At 46.8% G+C, this 17709-nt stretch overlaps 1 protein-coding gene across 1 annotated transcript in view; it reads left to right on the forward strand.

The window, feature by feature from the left end:
- Window positions 1-15007: 15007 nt before the first annotated feature.
- Window positions 15008-17709, forward strand: part of wdr1 (WD repeat domain 1) — a 70499-nt gene continuing 67797 nt past the window's right edge. The window contains exon 1 of the mRNA XM_070870947.1: window positions 15008-15259. Coding sequence (XP_070727048.1) covers window positions 15244-15259 — 16 coding nt within the window. The 5' untranslated portion in view covers window positions 15008-15243. The remainder of the gene's footprint in view (window positions 15260-17709) is intronic.

The raw sequence follows: 17709 nt of genomic DNA on the forward strand, positions 1-17709 counted from the left end.
ACAAAGATTGGGGTTCCTCACCCTCCCCGCCACCACCCTCCGGCCCAGCGGGTGCGGGTTCAGGAAAAACATTCATTTTTAATTTTTCTTTTCCTGCCAGGTCGAGCAGATCCTAGGGGATCTCAATATTTGGCTGGGCGGGCTCAGATTCGGCCTTTTCGGCCTCGCCCGCCTCAGTCCCCGGGACGCTCAACCCGGCGGCGACACATTCTTGTGGTGGCCCCACGCCCCCACAACAGGCAGGTCTTTTTCCCCATCCCCGGGAGACAGAGGCTGGGCAGCCTCAGCTGTCTCACCTCCCCAGGGACAGACTCCCTCCGCCTTCGGCATGGTTTGGGAGCGCTGGTGGGGGACACGGGACACGCGGCGGGCACCAACTCCTCCACGGAGGTATGTTGTTCATCCTCCACTTCCTTGGAGTGCTGCCTCCTTTTTTGTCTGGAGGGGCATGGAGACAGGGAGACCTCCATGCCCAGCTACCTACACCATAATTTGTAATCTCCATGTGCCCATCCTGTGCAGTGTTTAAGCTATGATGGCAAGATATGTGCCCACCGCCCCCCCCGCCCCTCCCCATCAGGTGATGATAATTAGGTGATCTTCCCCATATTCCACATAAACTGGTTGGATCAGTAATGAAGGTTACTGCATGTGCTGCAGTCATTGGCCTGCAGCTTTTTAAGGTCATACAGCTAATAAGGTACAGCAAGCTTTACAAAATAGCTTTCAGACTGATCAGGTTAACTAGTTATAGTGCTTAGAGCATGAGTTAACAATGCCAAAACAGCTGGTTCAATCCCAGCAGTTTATCATCTGGCTATTGCAAAGTATCAATGTTGCTTACTCAAGTGTCGGTTCTCTAACTAGTATCCATTTAGGAAGACAGAATAGCAAATTTGGGAGAATCCATGACTGAGGTAGTCATATATGGGGAGTGGAAACATAGAAACAGAAACATAGAAAATAGGTGCAGGAGTAGGCCATTTGGCCCTTCGAGCCTGCACCACCATTCAATGAGTTCATGGCTGAACATGCAACTTCAGTACCCCATTCCTGCTTTCTCGCCATACCCCTTGATCCCCCTAGTAGTAAGGACTACATCTAACTCCTTTTTGAATATAGAAGATACAATGGGGGTAATTCATCGACACAAGTTGCGTACCCTAGATGTGCCCCATTGTGGGATGCTATTCATGTATGAATTCAATGAAAAAGATTGGTGGGGTGCAAAACAGACAGTTTGACTATCGCCTGCTTTATACTATCGTCTAAGGTGAATTTGTACCCCAATTGGCCTATTCTGATTCAAATTTATTTACATGCTTGGCATTCTGAAAAATAAAGAGCTTGATATGTTGAAATGGATTTCACATAGGGACCATGTGGATACAGATGTTTGAAAGGCAGAAAGCAAAGAGTAGAGATAAAAGGAATTTTTCCAGATGGTAAAGATGTGGCGAGTGGTGTTCCACAAGGGTCTGGGTTGGGGCTGTTCATATGGGATCTGCACTGCGGAGTTGATGGATCAATATTGAAATTTGCTGATGATACTAAGTTCATAGAATCTTACAGCGCAGGACATTCGGCCCATCATTCCTGTTCCTCTTTGAACGAGCAATCCAATTAGTCCCACTCCTCTGCAAATTCTCCATAGCAATGTTTTCCTTTTCAAGTATATATCCAATTCTCTTTAGAAAGTTACTACTGAATTCGCCTCCACCACCCTTTCAGGATGTGTAGTCCAGATCATAACTCAATACGTTAAAAAATTCTCCATCTCCCCCATTTCTTTTGACAATTATCTTAAATCTGTGTCACCTGGTTACCAACCCTCCTGCCAGTAGAAACAGTTTCTCCATATTTACTCTATCTAAATTGGGGGAAGATATGGCAAATTGTGATGAGGATGGTGAAAGACTGCAGTCAGGCATAGGTGGTCGAGTGCAATGGGTAGATATGTGGCAGATGCTGATGATGTGAATTAATATATTTTGGAATGAAGAATAAGAAAAGGATATATTAGAAAAGTTGAGTTTTAAATGAACAAGAGGACTGCTATTTCTAACATTTTGGGCCCAAGTTTCCACACGATAAAAAACGGGCGCCCCTCCGAGATGGGCGCCCGTTTTCACGCCTAAAACGGCGCCGGAAAAAAAACCCGCGATTCTGGAGAGATCTGCAGCTCCTTGTCTGTTTGGTGCGGCGCCCGGGCGGGGCGGAGCCTACACTCGCGCCGATTTTGTAAGTGGGAGGGGCGGGTACTATTTAAATTAGTTTTTTTTCCTGCTGGCAACCCTGCGCGTTGGAGCGTTCGCGCACGTAAGTGTGAAGGAAACATTGGCACTCGGCCATTTTTGTAGTTCGTTGTAGCTGTTTAATTTTTGAACATTTTTTAATAAAAGCACATTGCCATCAGCACTGAGGCTTCCTGCAGCCTTCTCAGTCTCCTTCCCGCCCGCCGTCTGGAACGGCTTCCTCCCCCTCCACCCCCCGCTGCGTTCGGTCGATCGGGCCCGCACTCCCGCCCGCCCGCCGTCTGAACGTCTTCCTCCCCCCCCAGCTGCGGTCGGGCGGGCGGTCGGTCGGGCCCGCACTCCCTCCCTCCCGCCCGACCGCCGTCGGGAACGGCTTCCTCCTCCCCCCCTGCCGTCGGGAACGAACGAACGAACTTGTGAGGCTGGCTGAAGCACTTTCACACAGGTAGGAAGATGGTTTATTTAATCTTTTCTTTGCTTATAAATTTTTATTCAGGTTGGATTTATTTGTATAATATTTGTAGAAGTATAAATAAGGATTTATTGTAGAATTTAATGACTTCCCTTCCCCCCCCCCCCACCTCGTTCTGGACGCCTAATTTGTAACCTGCGCCTGATTTTTTAATGTGTAGAACAGGTTTTTTCAGTTTTACAAAAATCTTCACTTGCTCCATTCTAAGTTAGTTTGGAGTACGTTTTCACTGTGGAAACTTTGAAATCAGGCGTCAGTGGCCGGACACGCCCCCTTTTGAAGAAAAAATTCTGTTCCAAAGTAGAACTGTTCTACCTGACTAGAACTGCAGAAAAAAATATGTGGAGAATTGCGATTTCTAAGATAGTCCGTTCTCCACCAGTTGCTCCTAAAAATCAGGCGCAAATCATGTGGAAACTTGGGCCCTTTTATATTTATATTTCGGACTTTCATCAAATTAACAATTAACAATTTTCTTTTAAACTGTGCAAAATGTCACTGTGTCAGAAACACAAGCCACTGCCCTGCATTATATCAAAAAAGGCCATTTCGCCTACGGTGTCTTCCACAGTCCATACATAACTACTCCAAACTCGCTATACTGTCTTCTGTGCTGAGCCTTATACTAAACTTCCGTAAGACACAGGTCCTCCAACCTGACCCCGCCACACAGCACTGCCCACCAGTCATCAAAATCCACGATGCGGCCTTGGACAATGTGGACCATTTTCCATACCTCGAGAGCCTATTTGCAAGGGCAGACATCGATGACGAGATCCAACACCGCCTCCAGTGTGCCAGCGCAGCCGTCAGTCGCCTGAGGAAGAGCGTGTTTGAAGACTAGGACCTCAAATCTGGCACCAAGCTTATGGTCTTCAGAGCAGTAGTGATATCCACACTCCTATATGGGTCAGAGACATGGACCATATACAGCAGACATAGAAACATAGAAAATAGGTGCAGGAGTAGGCCATTTGGCCCTTGGAGCCTGCACCACCATTCAATAAGATCATGGCTGATCATTCACCTCAGTACCCCTTTCCTGCTTTCTCTCCATGCCCCTTGATCCCTTTAGCCCTAAGGGCCATATCTAACTCCCTCTTGAATATATCTAACGAACTGGCATCAACAATTCTCTGCGGTCGAGAATTCCACAGGTTAACAACTCTGAGTGAAGAAGATTCTCCTCATCTCAGTCCTAAATGGCTTAGCACTTATCCTTAGACTAGGTCCCCTGGTTCTGGACTTCCCCAACATCGGGAACATTCTTCCTGCATCTAACCTGTCCAGTCTCCTCAGAATTTTATATGTTTCTAATAGATCCCCTCTCATCCTTCTAAACTCCAGTGAATACAGGCCCAGTCAATCCAATCTCTCCTCATATGTCAGTCCAGCCATCCCGGGAATCAGTCTGGTGAACCTTCGCTGCACTCTCTCAATAGCAAAAACGTTCTTCCTCAAATTAGGAGACCAAATATTCCAGGTGAGGCCTCACCAAGGCCCTGTACAACTGCAGTAAGACCTCCCTGCTCCTATACTCAAATCCCCTAGCTACGAAGGCCAACGTGCCATTTGCCTTCTTCACCACCTGCTGTACCCTCATGCCAACTTTCAATGACTGATGTATCATGACACCCAGATCTTGTTGCACCTCCCCTTTTCCTAATCTGCCGCCATTCAGATAATATTCTGCCTTCATGTTTTTGCCACCAAAGTGGATAACCTCACATTTATCCACATTATACGGCATCTGCCATGCATTTGCCCACTCACCTAACCTGTCCAAGTCACCCTGCAGCCTCTTAGCATCCTCCTCACAGCTCACAGCGCCATCCAGCTTAGTGTCATCTGCAAACTTGGAGATACTACACTCAATTCCTTCATCTAAATCATTCATGTATATTGTAAATAGCTGGGCTCCCAGCACTGAGCCCTGCGGCACCCCATTAGTCACTGCCTGCCATTCTGAAAAGGACCCGTTTATCCTGACTCTCTGCTTCCTGACTGTCAACCAGTTCTCTATCCACGTCAATACATTACCCCCAATACCATGTGCTTTAATTTTGCACACCAATCTCTTATGTGGGACCTTGTCAAAAGTCTTTTGAAAGTCCAAATACACTGCATCCGTTGGATCTCCCTTGTCCACTCTACTAGTTACATCCTCAAAACATTCTAGAAGATTTATCAAGCATGATTTCCCTTTCATAAATCCATGCGGACTCGGACCGATCCTGTCACTGCTTTCTAAATGCGCTGCTCTTTCATCTTTATTGATTGATTCCAACATTTTCCCCATTACTGATGTCAGGCTAACCGGTCTATAATTCCCTGTTTTCTCTCTCCCTCCTTTTTTTAAAAAGTGGAGTTACATTAGCTACCCTCCAGTCCATAGGAACTGATCCAGAGTCGATAGACTGTTGGAAAATGAACACCAATGCATCCACTATTTCTAGGGCAACTTTCTTAAGTACTCTGGGATGCAGACTATCAGGCTTGGGGATTTATCAGTCTTCAATCCCATCAATTTCCCTAACACAATTTCCTGACTAATAAGGATTTCCTTCAGTTCCTCCTTCTCGCTAGTCCGTCGGTCCCCTCGTATTTCCGGAAGGTTATTTGTGTCTTTCTTCGTGAAGACAGAACCCAAGTATTTCTTCAATTGGTCTGCTATTACTTTGTTCCCCATTATAAATTCACCTGATTTTGACTGCAAGGGACCTAAGTTTGTCTTCACTAATCTTTTTCTCTTCACATATCTGTAGAAGCTTTTGCAGTCAGTTTTTAATTTCCCAGCAAGCTTCCTCTGGTACTCTATTTTCCCCCTCCTAATTAAACCCTTTGTCCTCCTCTGCTGAATTCTAAATTTCCTCAGGTTAGCTGCTTTTTCTGGCCAATCTATATGCCTCTTCCTTGGATTTAACACTATCCTTGATTTCCCTTGTTAGCCACGGTTGAACCACCTTCCCAGTTTTATTTTTACTCCAGACAGGGATGTACAATTTTTGAAGTTCATCCATGTGATCTTTAAATGTTTGCCATTGCCTATCCACTGTCAACCTTTTAAGTATCATTCGCCAGTCTATTCAAGCCAATTCACGTCTCATACCATCGAAGTTACCTTTCCTTAAGTTCAGGATCCTCGTCTTTGAAATAACTGTCACTCTCCATCTTAATAAAGAATTCTAACATATTATGGTCACTATTCCCCAAGGGGCCTCGCATAACAAGATTGCTAATTAGTCCTTTATCATTACACATCTCAAAGCACTGGAGAAGTACCACCAGCGAAGCCTCCGCAAGGTCCTGCAAATCCACTGGGAGGATAGACGGACCAACTTCAGTGTTCTCGCCCAAGCCAACATCCCCAGCATCGAAGCACTGACCACACTCGACCAGCTCTGTTGGGCGGGGTCACATCGTCCGCATGTCCAACATGAGACTCACTAAGCAAGTGTCCTACTTGGAATTCCTACACGGCAAGCGAGCCCCAGGTGGGCAGAGGAAACGTTTCAAGGACACCTTCAAAGCCTCCTTGATAAAGTGCACCGGCATCTGGGAACCCCTGACCCAAGACCGGCCAACATGGAGAAAGAGCATCCGGGAGGCGCTGAGCACCTTGAGTCTCATCGCCGGAAGCATGCAGAGACCAAGCACAGACAGCGGAAGGAGCTTGCGGCAAATCAGACTCCCCACCCACCCTTTCCTCCAACGACTGTCTGTCCCACCTGTTACGGAGACTGAAAATCCTGCATTGGACAGTACAGCCACCCGAGAACTCACTTTTAGAATGGAAAAAAGTCTTCCTCAATTTTTCAGAGACTGCCTGTGATGATGACTGAGCAGACACCACAGATACTCTGCAATAACCAGCCCTAATAAAGACTTTTGCAGGAAGTAATTTGAAGTGGGACAGTTTTGATTATAATTGTGAAAAGTACAACAGCAGCAACAACTTGTATTACATTGCTCTTTTAATATCAATAAAAACATACCAAGGTGCTTCACAGGGAGGAAAGGAATCATCGCCAAGCCTTTATCATAGAATAATAGAATCATAGAAGTTTACAGCACGGAAAGAGGCCATTTCGGCCCATCGTGTCCATGCTGGCCAACAAGAGGCTATCCAGCCTAATCCCACTTTCCAGTTCTAGGTCTGTAACCCTGCAGGTTACGGCACCAACTGCACCTCCAAGTACTTTTTAAATTTGGTGAGAGTTTCTGCCTCGACCACCATTTCAGGCAGTGAATTCCAAACCCCCACAACCCTCTGGGTGAAGAAATTTCCCCTCAAATCGCCTCTAAATCTTCTGCCAATTACTTTAAATTTATGCCCCCTGGTTGTTGACCCTTCTGCTAAGGGAAATAGGCCCTTTCTATCCACTATATCTTGGTCCCTCATAATTTTATACACCTCAATGAGGTCTCTCCTCAGCCTCCTCTGTTCCAATGAAAACAAATCCAGCCTATCTAATCTGTCCTCATAGCTAAGATTCTCCACTTTGTTTCTCTACACCTCAGTATCCTACCATTTAATATGTATTCCCTTTCTTTGTTAGCCCTCCCAAAATGCATTCTCACAGTTCTCGTAAATTTCCTTTGTACCCTCGCCAGTGCAATCATGTCCTTCCTGTAATGCAGTGACCAAAACTGCAAGCAGTACTCCAGTTGTGGCCTAACCAGTTCAAGCATAACCCCACCCCCGCCTCCCCCTGCTTTTGTATTCTATGCCTCGGCTAATAAAGGCAAGCATTCCGTATGTCGTCTTTACCACTTTATCTACCTGGCCTGCTACTTTCAGGGATCTGTGGACATGCACTCCAAGGTCCCTTTGTTCTTCTACACTTCTCAGTATCCTACCATTTAATGTGTATTCTCTTTCCTTGTTAGCCCTCCAAAAATGCATTACCTTACAGTTCTCTGGATTAAATTCCATTTGCCACTGTTCTGTCCACCTGAACAGTAGATTGATATCCTCCTGCAGTCCGCAGCATTCGTCTTCATTATCAACCACAGACGATTTTAGTATCATCTGCCAACTTCTTAATCATACCCCCTATATTTAAGTCTAGATCATTGATGTAAGTCACAAACAGCAAGGGACTCAGTACTGAGCCCTGCAGAACTCCACTGGAAACATTCTTCCAGTTGCAAAAATACCCATCAATCATTACCCTTTGCTTCGTGCCTCAGTCAATTTTGGATCCAACTTTCCACTTTGCCCTGGATTCTATGGGCTTTTAATTTTGTGACCAGTCTGCCATGTGGGACCTTATCAAAAGCTTTGCTAAAAAATTTTATCACTGAGATATCTTCACTGCTTTCTTCCCTTAGTCTCTGCACCGAGCGAGTTCTCATCCTAAGTGATTTCAACCTCCATCTCAATTCATCATGCGCTCTCTCTCCTCGGAGTTCACTACCCTCCTATCTTCCCTTAACCTCTTTCTCCACTGCTCACTATTCCATGAATGCAATTCTCTACTGTTAGCAGTCTTCGTAAATGTTATATATGTAAATCTGTAAATACCTTGTATGACTCCAGAGGACTAATCCCCTGGAGTCCCAAGAATTTCACAATCCCTTGGAGCACAGGTACTTAAGGAGGCCTCACAGGCTGGAGAGGCACTCTGGAGACCTGCAATAAAAGACTAAGGTCACACTTTACTTTGAGCTCACAGTATCTGGTCAGATTCTTTATTCATAAATAACAACTGGCGATGAAATACAGATGACGAATCCAACAATGCAGAGAAAGTGGGCATCCTGGAGAAATTTTTGGAGGGAGATGATTGGGAAACCTTCGTGGAGCGACTCGACCAATACTTCGTGGCCAACGAGCTGGAAGAAGCGAACGCTGCCAAACGAAGGGCGATTCTCCTCACCAACGTGGCCTCGTGAAAAATCTGCTTGCTGCAGCGAAACCCACAGAGAAATCATATGGTGATTTGTGCACATTGGTCCGGGAGCATCTGAACCCAAAGGAAAGCGTTTTGATGGCGAGGTACCGATTCTACATCTGCAAAAGGTCTGAAGGCCAGGAAGTGACAAGCTATGTCGCCGAGCTGAGACGCCTTGCAGGACATTGCGAATTAGAAGGACATTTGGAGCACATGCTCAGGGACGACTTCTTACTTGGTATTGGCCATGAAGTGATACTTCGCAAACTTTTGACTATAGAGATCCCAACCTTGAGTAAAGCCATAGGAATAGCCCAGGCATTCATTGCCACCAGTGACAATATTAAGCAAATCTCTCAGCACACGAGTGCTGCTACAAGTACTGTGAACGAAGTGATGTTTTCAAATCGCAATGTACAGGGCAGGCCCCACATGCCTGCAGCTGCAGGTCCGCAGTTGTCTCAGAATCCACCATCAAGGGAGACGAATGCAAGGCCATTAACACTTTGTTGGCGTTGCGGGGGTGATCATCGTTTCCATTCATGCTGCTTCAAAGGGTACGCTTGCAAGGGCTGTGGAATAATGGGACACCTCCAACATATGTGCAGGCGAGCTGCAAACCCTGCAAATCACCATGTTGCAGGAGGACAGATCCACGGTGGATCACGACGAACCAGAGCCTCAGACCGAGGAGGCAGAGGTATGTGGGGTGCACACATTTACCACAAAGTGTCCCCCAATAATGCTGAAGGTTGAATTAAATGGACTCCTGGTGTCGATGGAGCTGGACACGGGCGCGAGCCAGTCCATTATGAGCAAAAAGACTTTTGATAAATTGTGGTGCAGCAAGGCCTCATGGCCAGTCCTGACCCCCATTCGCACTAAACTGAGAACTTACACAAAAGGAACTGATTCCCGTAATCGGCAGTGCTACTGTAAAGGTCTCCTACAATGGAGCGGTGCACAAGCTATCACTTTGGGTGGTACCGGGCGATGGTCCCATATTACTCGGCAGGAGCTGGCTGTGTAAGATATGCTGGAACTGGGACAACGTGCGAGCGCTCTCGTCTGTTGACGACGCTTCCTGTACCTAGGTCTTAAACAAGTTCCCCTCGCTGTTCGAACCAGGCATCGAGAAGTTCCAAGGAGCAAAAGTGCAGATCTACCTAATTCCCGGGGTGCGACCCATCCATCACAAGACGAGAGCAGTACCGTACAGGAGAAGGTGGAGATAGAGCTGGACCGGCTGCAACAAGAGGACATAATTTCGCCGATCGAATTCAACAAATGGGCTAGTCCGATCGTTCCAGTCCTCAAAGGAGATGGCACCGTCAGAATCTGTGGTGATTACAAAGTAACTATTAATCGTTTCTCCCTGCAGGATCAATACCGACTACCAAAGGCAGACCCGCTGGTGGGAGGAAAGACGTTCACGAAGCTGGACTTGATCGGCCTACATGACGCAGGAACTAGAGGAATCATCGAAGGGTCTCACCTGCATCAACACGCACAAAGGTCTCTTCATTTACAACAGATGCCCGTTTGGGATTCGATCAGCCGCAGCGATATTCCAGAGAAACATGGAAAGCTTACTGAAGTCGGTCCCGCGCACGGTGGTTTTCCAGGACGACATCTTGGTTACAGGTCGGGACACAGTCGAGCATTGCAGAACCTGGAAGAGGTTCTTAGTCGACTCAACCGCGTGGGGCTCAGGTTAAAATGCTCAAAGTGCGTTTTCCTGGCGCCTGAAGTGGAGTTCCTGGGGAGAAGAATCGCGGCGGATGGCATCAGGCCCACCGATTCTAAGACGGAGGCCACAGAACGTGACGGAGCTGCGGTCATTTCTAGGACTCCTGAACTACTTTGGTAACTTCTTACCGGGTCTCAGCACACTGGTAGAACCACTGCACGCCTTACTGTGTAAAGGGGATGAATGGGTTTGGGGTAAAAGCCAAGAAAATGCCTTTGTAAAAGCTAGAAATTTGTTGTGCTCAAACAAATTGCTTGTGTTGTATGATCCATGTAAGCGTTTGGTACTAGCATGTGATGCGTCGTCGTACGGGTCGGGTGTGTATTGCAATAAGCTAATGAATCTGGGAAATTGCAACCGGTTGCTTATGCATCCAGAAGTCTGTCTAAGGCTGAGAGTGCCTACAGCATGATTGAAAAAGAAGCGTTAGCGTTTATGGGGTAAAGAAAATGCTTCAATATCTGTTTAGGCTCAAATTTGAATTGGAAACTGACTATAAACCACTGAAATCCCTTTTTTCCAAAAGGGCATCGGCCCGCATCCAGAGATGGGCGCTCACGTTGTCCGCATACAACTACGCCACCCGCCACAGGCCAGGCACACAAAACTGTGCCGATGCTCTCAGTAGGCTGCAATTGCCCACCACAGAGGTGGAAATGGCACAGCCTGCAGATTTAGTCATGGTAATGGAAGCATTCGAGAGTGAGCAATCACCCGTCACAGCCCGACAGATTAGAACCTGGATGAGCCAGGACCCCTTACTGTCCCTAGTCAAAAGCCGTGTGCTTCACGGGAGCTAGTCCAGTGTCCCATTGGAAATGCAGGAAGAGATAAAGTCATACCAGCGGCGCAAAGATGAAATGTCTATACAGACAGACTGCTTTCTGTGGGGTAATCGGGTGGTGCCCCCAAGAAGGGCAGGGACACTTTCATCAGTGATCTCCACAGTACTCACCCAGGCATTGTAATGATGAAATCGGTAGCCAGATCCCATGTATGGCGGCCTGGTATCGATGCGGACTTAGAGTCCTGCGTGCACAAATGTAACACATTCTCGCAGTTAAGCAATGCACCCAGGGAGGCGCCACTAAGCTTCTGGTCTTGACCCTCCAAACCGTGGTCCAGGGTCCATGTCGACTACGCAGGCCCGTTTTTGGGTAAAATGTTCCTAATGGTTGTAGATGCGTAGTCCAAATGGATTGAATGTGAGATAATGTCGTCAAGCACGTCCGCTGCCACCACTGAAAGCCTGCGGGCCATGTTTGCCACGCACGGCCTGCCTGATGTCCTTGTGAGTGACAATGGGCCATGTTTCACCAGTGCCGAGTTCAAAGAGTTCATGACCCATAATGGAATCAAACAGGTTACATAGGCCCCATTCAAACCAGCATCCAATGGTCAGGCAGAGAGAGCTGCGCAAACCATCAAGCAGAGCTTGAAGAGGGTAACTGAAGGCTCACTGCAGATTTACCTATCCCGAAGCCTGCTTAGCTGCCACACGAGACCCCACTCGCTCACTGGGATTCCACCTGCTGAACTGCTCATGAAAAGGGCACTTAAGACAAAGCTCTCATTAGTCCACCCTGATCTACATGAACAGGTAGAGAGCAGGCGGCTTCAACAAAGTACATACCAGGATAGCGCAAATGTGTCACGCGAAATTGAAATCAATGATCCTGTATTTGTGTTGAACTATGGACAAGGTCCCAAGTGGCTTCCCGGCACTGTTGTGGCCAAAGAGGGGAGTAGGATGTTTCGGGTCAAACTTTCAAATGGATTCATCCACCGCAAACACTTGGACCAAATCAAACTCAGATTCACGGACTATCCTCAGCAACCCACATTGGGCCCTACCTTCTTTGACCCCCGCAACATACACACCAATGGCAACGACACCACAGTTGACCACGAAGCAGAACCCATCATCCGCAGCAGCCCAGCAGGACTCACCACACCAGGCAGCCCAGCAAGGCCAGCTGCACAGCAGCCCAGCGAGGGTCCAACAAACGATTCACCAAAACCAGCATTTGCACCGAGATGATCAATCAGGGAAAGGCCCCAGATCGACTCACCTTGTAAATAGTTACACTATTGACTTTGGTGGGGGGGGGGGGGGGGGGGAGAGGGGGGGCGGAGTGTTGTTATATATGTAAACTTGTATAGCCACCAGAGGGCTCACCCCCTGGAGTCCCAAGGGATCCCACAATCCCTTGGGAACACAGGTACTTAAGGCGGCCTCACAGGCTGGAGAGGCACTCTGGAGACCTGCAATAAAAGACTAAGGTCACACTATCTGGTCAGACACTTTATTCATACATAACAGTAAATCCCCCTCCCGTTTCCACCACACTCACCTCCAACAAGTGCAAGGAGCTCTTGAGCTTCTTTGTCTCAAAGATGGAGACCATCCGATCAGCTGCCTCTACCATTTCCCTTCCTTACCCTAGTCCACCGGGCCAAACGTCCTGAGGTTCCCCCATGCCCTAGCGCTGAACTCGCATCTTTCTCCTGTTTCTATCTGATCTCCCCTCTTGACCACTCTACGCTCATCTTGTCCATTCTCAGTAGGGTTAAGGGAGCACTTCCTGCTCCTTTGACCCTATTCCCACTAAACTGCTGACCACCCAACTTCCTTTCTGGCTCCCATGTTAGCAGTTCTCTTTGCTCAGGTACTGTTCCCCTCTCCTTCAAATCAGCCGTTATCACCCCTCTCCTCAAAAAACTAACCCTTGACCCCACTTGCAAGCTACCACCCCATCTCCAACCTCTCCAAAGTCCTTGAATCTGTTGTCACCTCCCAAACCATGCCCATTTTTCCCAGAACTCCATGTTTGAATCCCTTCAATCTGATTTCTGCCCCAGCACCGAAAAGGCTCTCATCAGAGCCACAAATGACATCTTTTGTGACAGTGACAAAGGTAAACTATCCCTCCTTGTCCTTTTCAACCTGTCTGCAGCCTTTGACACAGTTCACCACTCCATCATCCTCCTCCAACACCTCTTCACCAGTGTCCAGCTGGGCGGGACTACAGTCTCCAAGTTCCATTCTTATCTAACTAATCGCCTGCAATGGCTTCTCTTCCCACTCCCACATCATTGCCTCTGGTGTCCCCAAGGGTCTATCCTTGGCCTCCTCCTATTTCTCATCTATATGCTGCCTCTTGGCAATATCATCTGAAAATACAGCGTCAGTTTCCACTTGTATGCTGATGACACCAAGCTCTACCTCACTACCACTTCTCTCGATCCCTCCATGGTCTCTAAATTGTCAGACTGCTTGTCCGACATCCAGTACTGGATGACTAAGGCCATTGTTTTCGATCCCTGCCACAACCTCCCTTCCCTAGTCACTGACTCCATTCCTCTCCCCAACTTCTGTCGGAGACTGAACCAAACTGTTCGCAACCTTGGTGTCATATTTGACCCTGAAATGAGCTTTCGACCACATATCTGCAGCATAACTAAGACTGCTTATTTTCACCTCCGTAACAATGCACTACTGGCTGGCCACCCACATTCTACCCTACGTAAACTAGAGGTGAGCCAAAACTCAGCTGCCCATGTCCTAACTCTCACCAAGTCCCACTCACTCATCACCCCTGTGCTCACAGACCTACAGTGGCTCCTGGTTAAGCAATGCCTCGATTTCAAAATTCTCATCCTTGTCCCTCCATGGCCTTGCCTCTCCCTATCTCTGTAATCTCCTCCAGAGATGTCTGCGCTCCTCAAATTCTGCCCTCTTGTGCATCCCGCACTATTGAGCATCCCTGATTATAATCATTCAACCATTGGTGGCCGTGCCTTCTGTTGCCTTGGCCCTAAGCTCTGGAATTCCCTGCCTAAACCTCTCGGCGTCTCTTTCCTTCTTCAGAACCTCTTTGACCAAGCTTTTGGTCACTTGCCCTAATTTCTCCTTATGTGGCTCGGTGTCAAATTTTTTGTCTCATAATACTCATGTGAAGTTTTGTGGAACTATATCAATACAAGTTGTTGTTGTTTTGTTCTTGGAGCTTGATTGGTACCCTATCAACCACCTTCAACATTCACCTACTGCACCACCGGTATACTGTGGTTGCAGTGTACCATCTACAAGATGCCCTGCAGCAACTCACCAAGGCTTCTTCCGCAGCACCTCCCAAACCCACGACTTCTACCACCTAGAAGGATAAGGGACATCCATGTTCCTCCCAAGTTACACACCATCCTGACTTGGAAATATATCGCCGTTCCTTCATGGTCGCTGGATCAAAATCCTGGAACTCCCTCCCTCCATCACAGCACTGTGAGACTACCTTCACCATACGAACTGCAGCAGTTCAAGAAGGCAGTTCACCACCAGCTTCTCAAGGGCAATTTGGGATGGGCAATAAATGTTGGCCTTGAAAGCGACATCCACATCCCGAAACAAAAAAAAAAGCCGGCATCTCTGCAAACCGGCACAAGCAAACAGCAAAAACAAGCACCCGTGCTACTCTTGCAATATTCCAGCCGCGCGCCCCACCTCCCCGGCCCGCCCAGGGAGCGTCGCCGTGATGTCAGTACGCGCTGACCTCATCATCCGACGTGGAGGCGGCGGCAGCAGCGCCTCAGAGCCGCGGCAGATCGAGCAGCTTTGACTATATATGGTCAAAGCGTCGCGGCAGCGAGCGAGCGCCTGTTTCCGGGTGTGTGTGTGTGATCTCTCTCTCTCTGCGCCTCCGCCCTATCTGTGAAGCTGCGGGGACAGGAGGCTGCTGGCTGAGGGTCCGGGAAGGCGGCGAGCCCAGGACACTTGTTTGACGGGACGGTTGCAGAGTGAGGCAGCCTGCAGCAGCTCGCGGTTTCCGCTCTCGCCTTGGTCTAACGGTCTGTGCGACTCGTCGAGCGGCGATGCCTCACGAACTGAGTAAGTGGTTCCGGACGGGGGGGGGAAGGGAGAGAGAGGTAAGAGACCAGGGTTTATTTCTGCAGCCGTGGCTCTGAGCAGCGGGTGCGAGAGAGAGAAGGCAGCCCTGTCCCTGTCCGAGTGCTGGGCCCGGGGATCGTTCAAGACTCCAAGCAGAGATAGAAAATCTCCAGCCTCGCCCATTGCGTGCTCTCTCTCACTGCCGGCTTTACCCTTCCCCTTTTTCATTTTTCTCTCGTGTTTTAAACTGGTTCAAACTTGACAGTTACATTCCTGTCACCGCAACGTTTCTTCTCATTCGGGCGTAACCAAAAAAAAGGACGTTTCCTTTGGATTGGTCAGCAAATTCAGTAATCGATAAACTGGAAGTTAACAAGTGTCCTTGCCTTTTCCTCGCTTGTATATTCCTTTTTGCAAACCGAAATATTTACGGAGTGGGATAACTCACGAGAATAGTTAATATATTTTAGTGATCTATTCAGTAGATGATTTGAGATCACTTCTTACCCCCCCCCCCCCCCCCCAATCCAAATGCAGATTAAAGTTAATGTAGTGGAGCTTCCTAGTTTTTATTTGCACACAATTGCAGATTAAAGTTCATGCACATCTTTTTCTGAGCTGGCTTACATCATTTTTGGCAGGTTTAGTTTTATTTGTCTTAAATAAATCTAATTGATTTACAGTAGAAGTGCACTTTGTATATTTAAAACTTTCTCGGTAATTGATGACCTAATTCAGGAATTATTTCTTTTTGAGTCAAACCACCCAGAAAATTTTTCAAACTGCTGAATTACATTTCTTTTGCTAATCGTTGAACTACCTTGTATCCCATTGCTTCTGCTGGCACTTCTATTTGGGTTATCTGTTAATAACAATGTGTTAAAATGTTTGTTTTTTGACTTCAAATGTTCTGTGAATAAAACATCACTTCTGGTAGTACAGAATACTTGGTGTCTCAGACCACATGCAATTAATTTAAGGCCCTATTGCATTACCAAATTTTACACAAGCTATGTGAACACTAAGGAAAATACAGTTGGCTTAAGAGTCACCCTAGTAATTGTAAGCTCTTTGCAAGTAGTAATCAATTTAATGCAAGCTACTTTACCACAGGTGGTGGTGTCAGTGATAATTTTGCTTTCAAAATTATTTATTTTATTTACAACCATTGCATAAAAATTGTATTGCATCAATAACACAATAGCTTGCATTTAGGTTATCACCTTTTAATGTAGAAAAATGTCACAGTAGTTTGCAGAAGTTTAATCAGACAAAAATTGACACTGCATCCCCTTCAAGTCATGTACCATCTTGACTTGAACATATCGCCTTCCCATCATTGTTGGGTCTGTAACCTGAAATTCCTTACCTAGCACCACCATCACAAGGACTAGAATGGTTCAAGAAGGTGGCCCACCAACTCTGGGCAACTGGAGGGGGGCAGAATATGCACCCTTAAGTGTTATCCATGTGAATTCATTATTTCACAGATTATTAACTATCGGCATTGCAATATCAACTGTAGATGTTGCGCAACAGCTCTTCTTCCACTCTATATTACAAATGTTACAAAAGCAGTTTCCATAGAAAAAGGGATCTGACTAAACACACAGCAGTTCTATTTCCTGTCCAAATACTGTCATCCATATTTGGTAACTGCTATAACTACAGGGGGATATCAACAGCTGTCTTAAGTAGTTGAAGTGTAGTCATCGCACTTGTTTAGTATATTAGTAGCAAAACTTGGTGGGTGGGGAAGGAATCGCAAGTCAATCTGATCTTTTATGATAATTTGTCACCTCATTGTTTTCATTATAACCGCACTACTGATAGTCTAGAAACCATACTTCATGTATTTTGAAAAGTTCAAAGTATTTCTCCAGGTGTGAGCTAATTTTGAAAGAATATAAATCAGTGTTTCCTTTAAGCTGCGCAGGTGCGCAGCACTCTGGAGGTCCCATGCAGCAAGTTCACCAGCTTTTAAATGGAAAAACTGTGCATTGGCAGAATTTTGAATGGGTTGCACAGCTTTCCCCCCCCCCCCCCCCCAAAAAAAAAATTTAGTTGGAACATTGATATACATAATTACCTACATAACTACCAGAGGCCTTTTTAATTCAAGTGGATATATATTCTAAATATTTTGCATGTCCACTTTTTGGACTTTACTTAAATCTTTTATAGTGCATTTCACAACATCCCAAAGTGCTTTACAACCAATGAAGTACTTTTGAAGTGTATTCATTGTCATGTAAGAAATGTGGCTGCCAATTTGCACACAGCAAGTTCCCACAAGTGGCAATGAATAAAATGACCAGATAATCTGTGTTTAGACATTGATTGAGGGATAAATGTTGGCTGGGAGATTTCCTTTGAATATTGCTGTGGGATCTTTCATGTCCATCTGAGCAGCAATGGTTTAATGTCTCGTCCGAAAGATGGCACCTCTG

This window comes from Pristiophorus japonicus, chromosome 2 (assembly GCF_044704955.1).
Source record: "Pristiophorus japonicus isolate sPriJap1 chromosome 2, sPriJap1.hap1, whole genome shotgun sequence".
In the NCBI taxonomy this organism is placed as follows: domain Eukaryota; kingdom Metazoa; phylum Chordata; class Chondrichthyes; family Pristiophoridae; genus Pristiophorus; species Pristiophorus japonicus.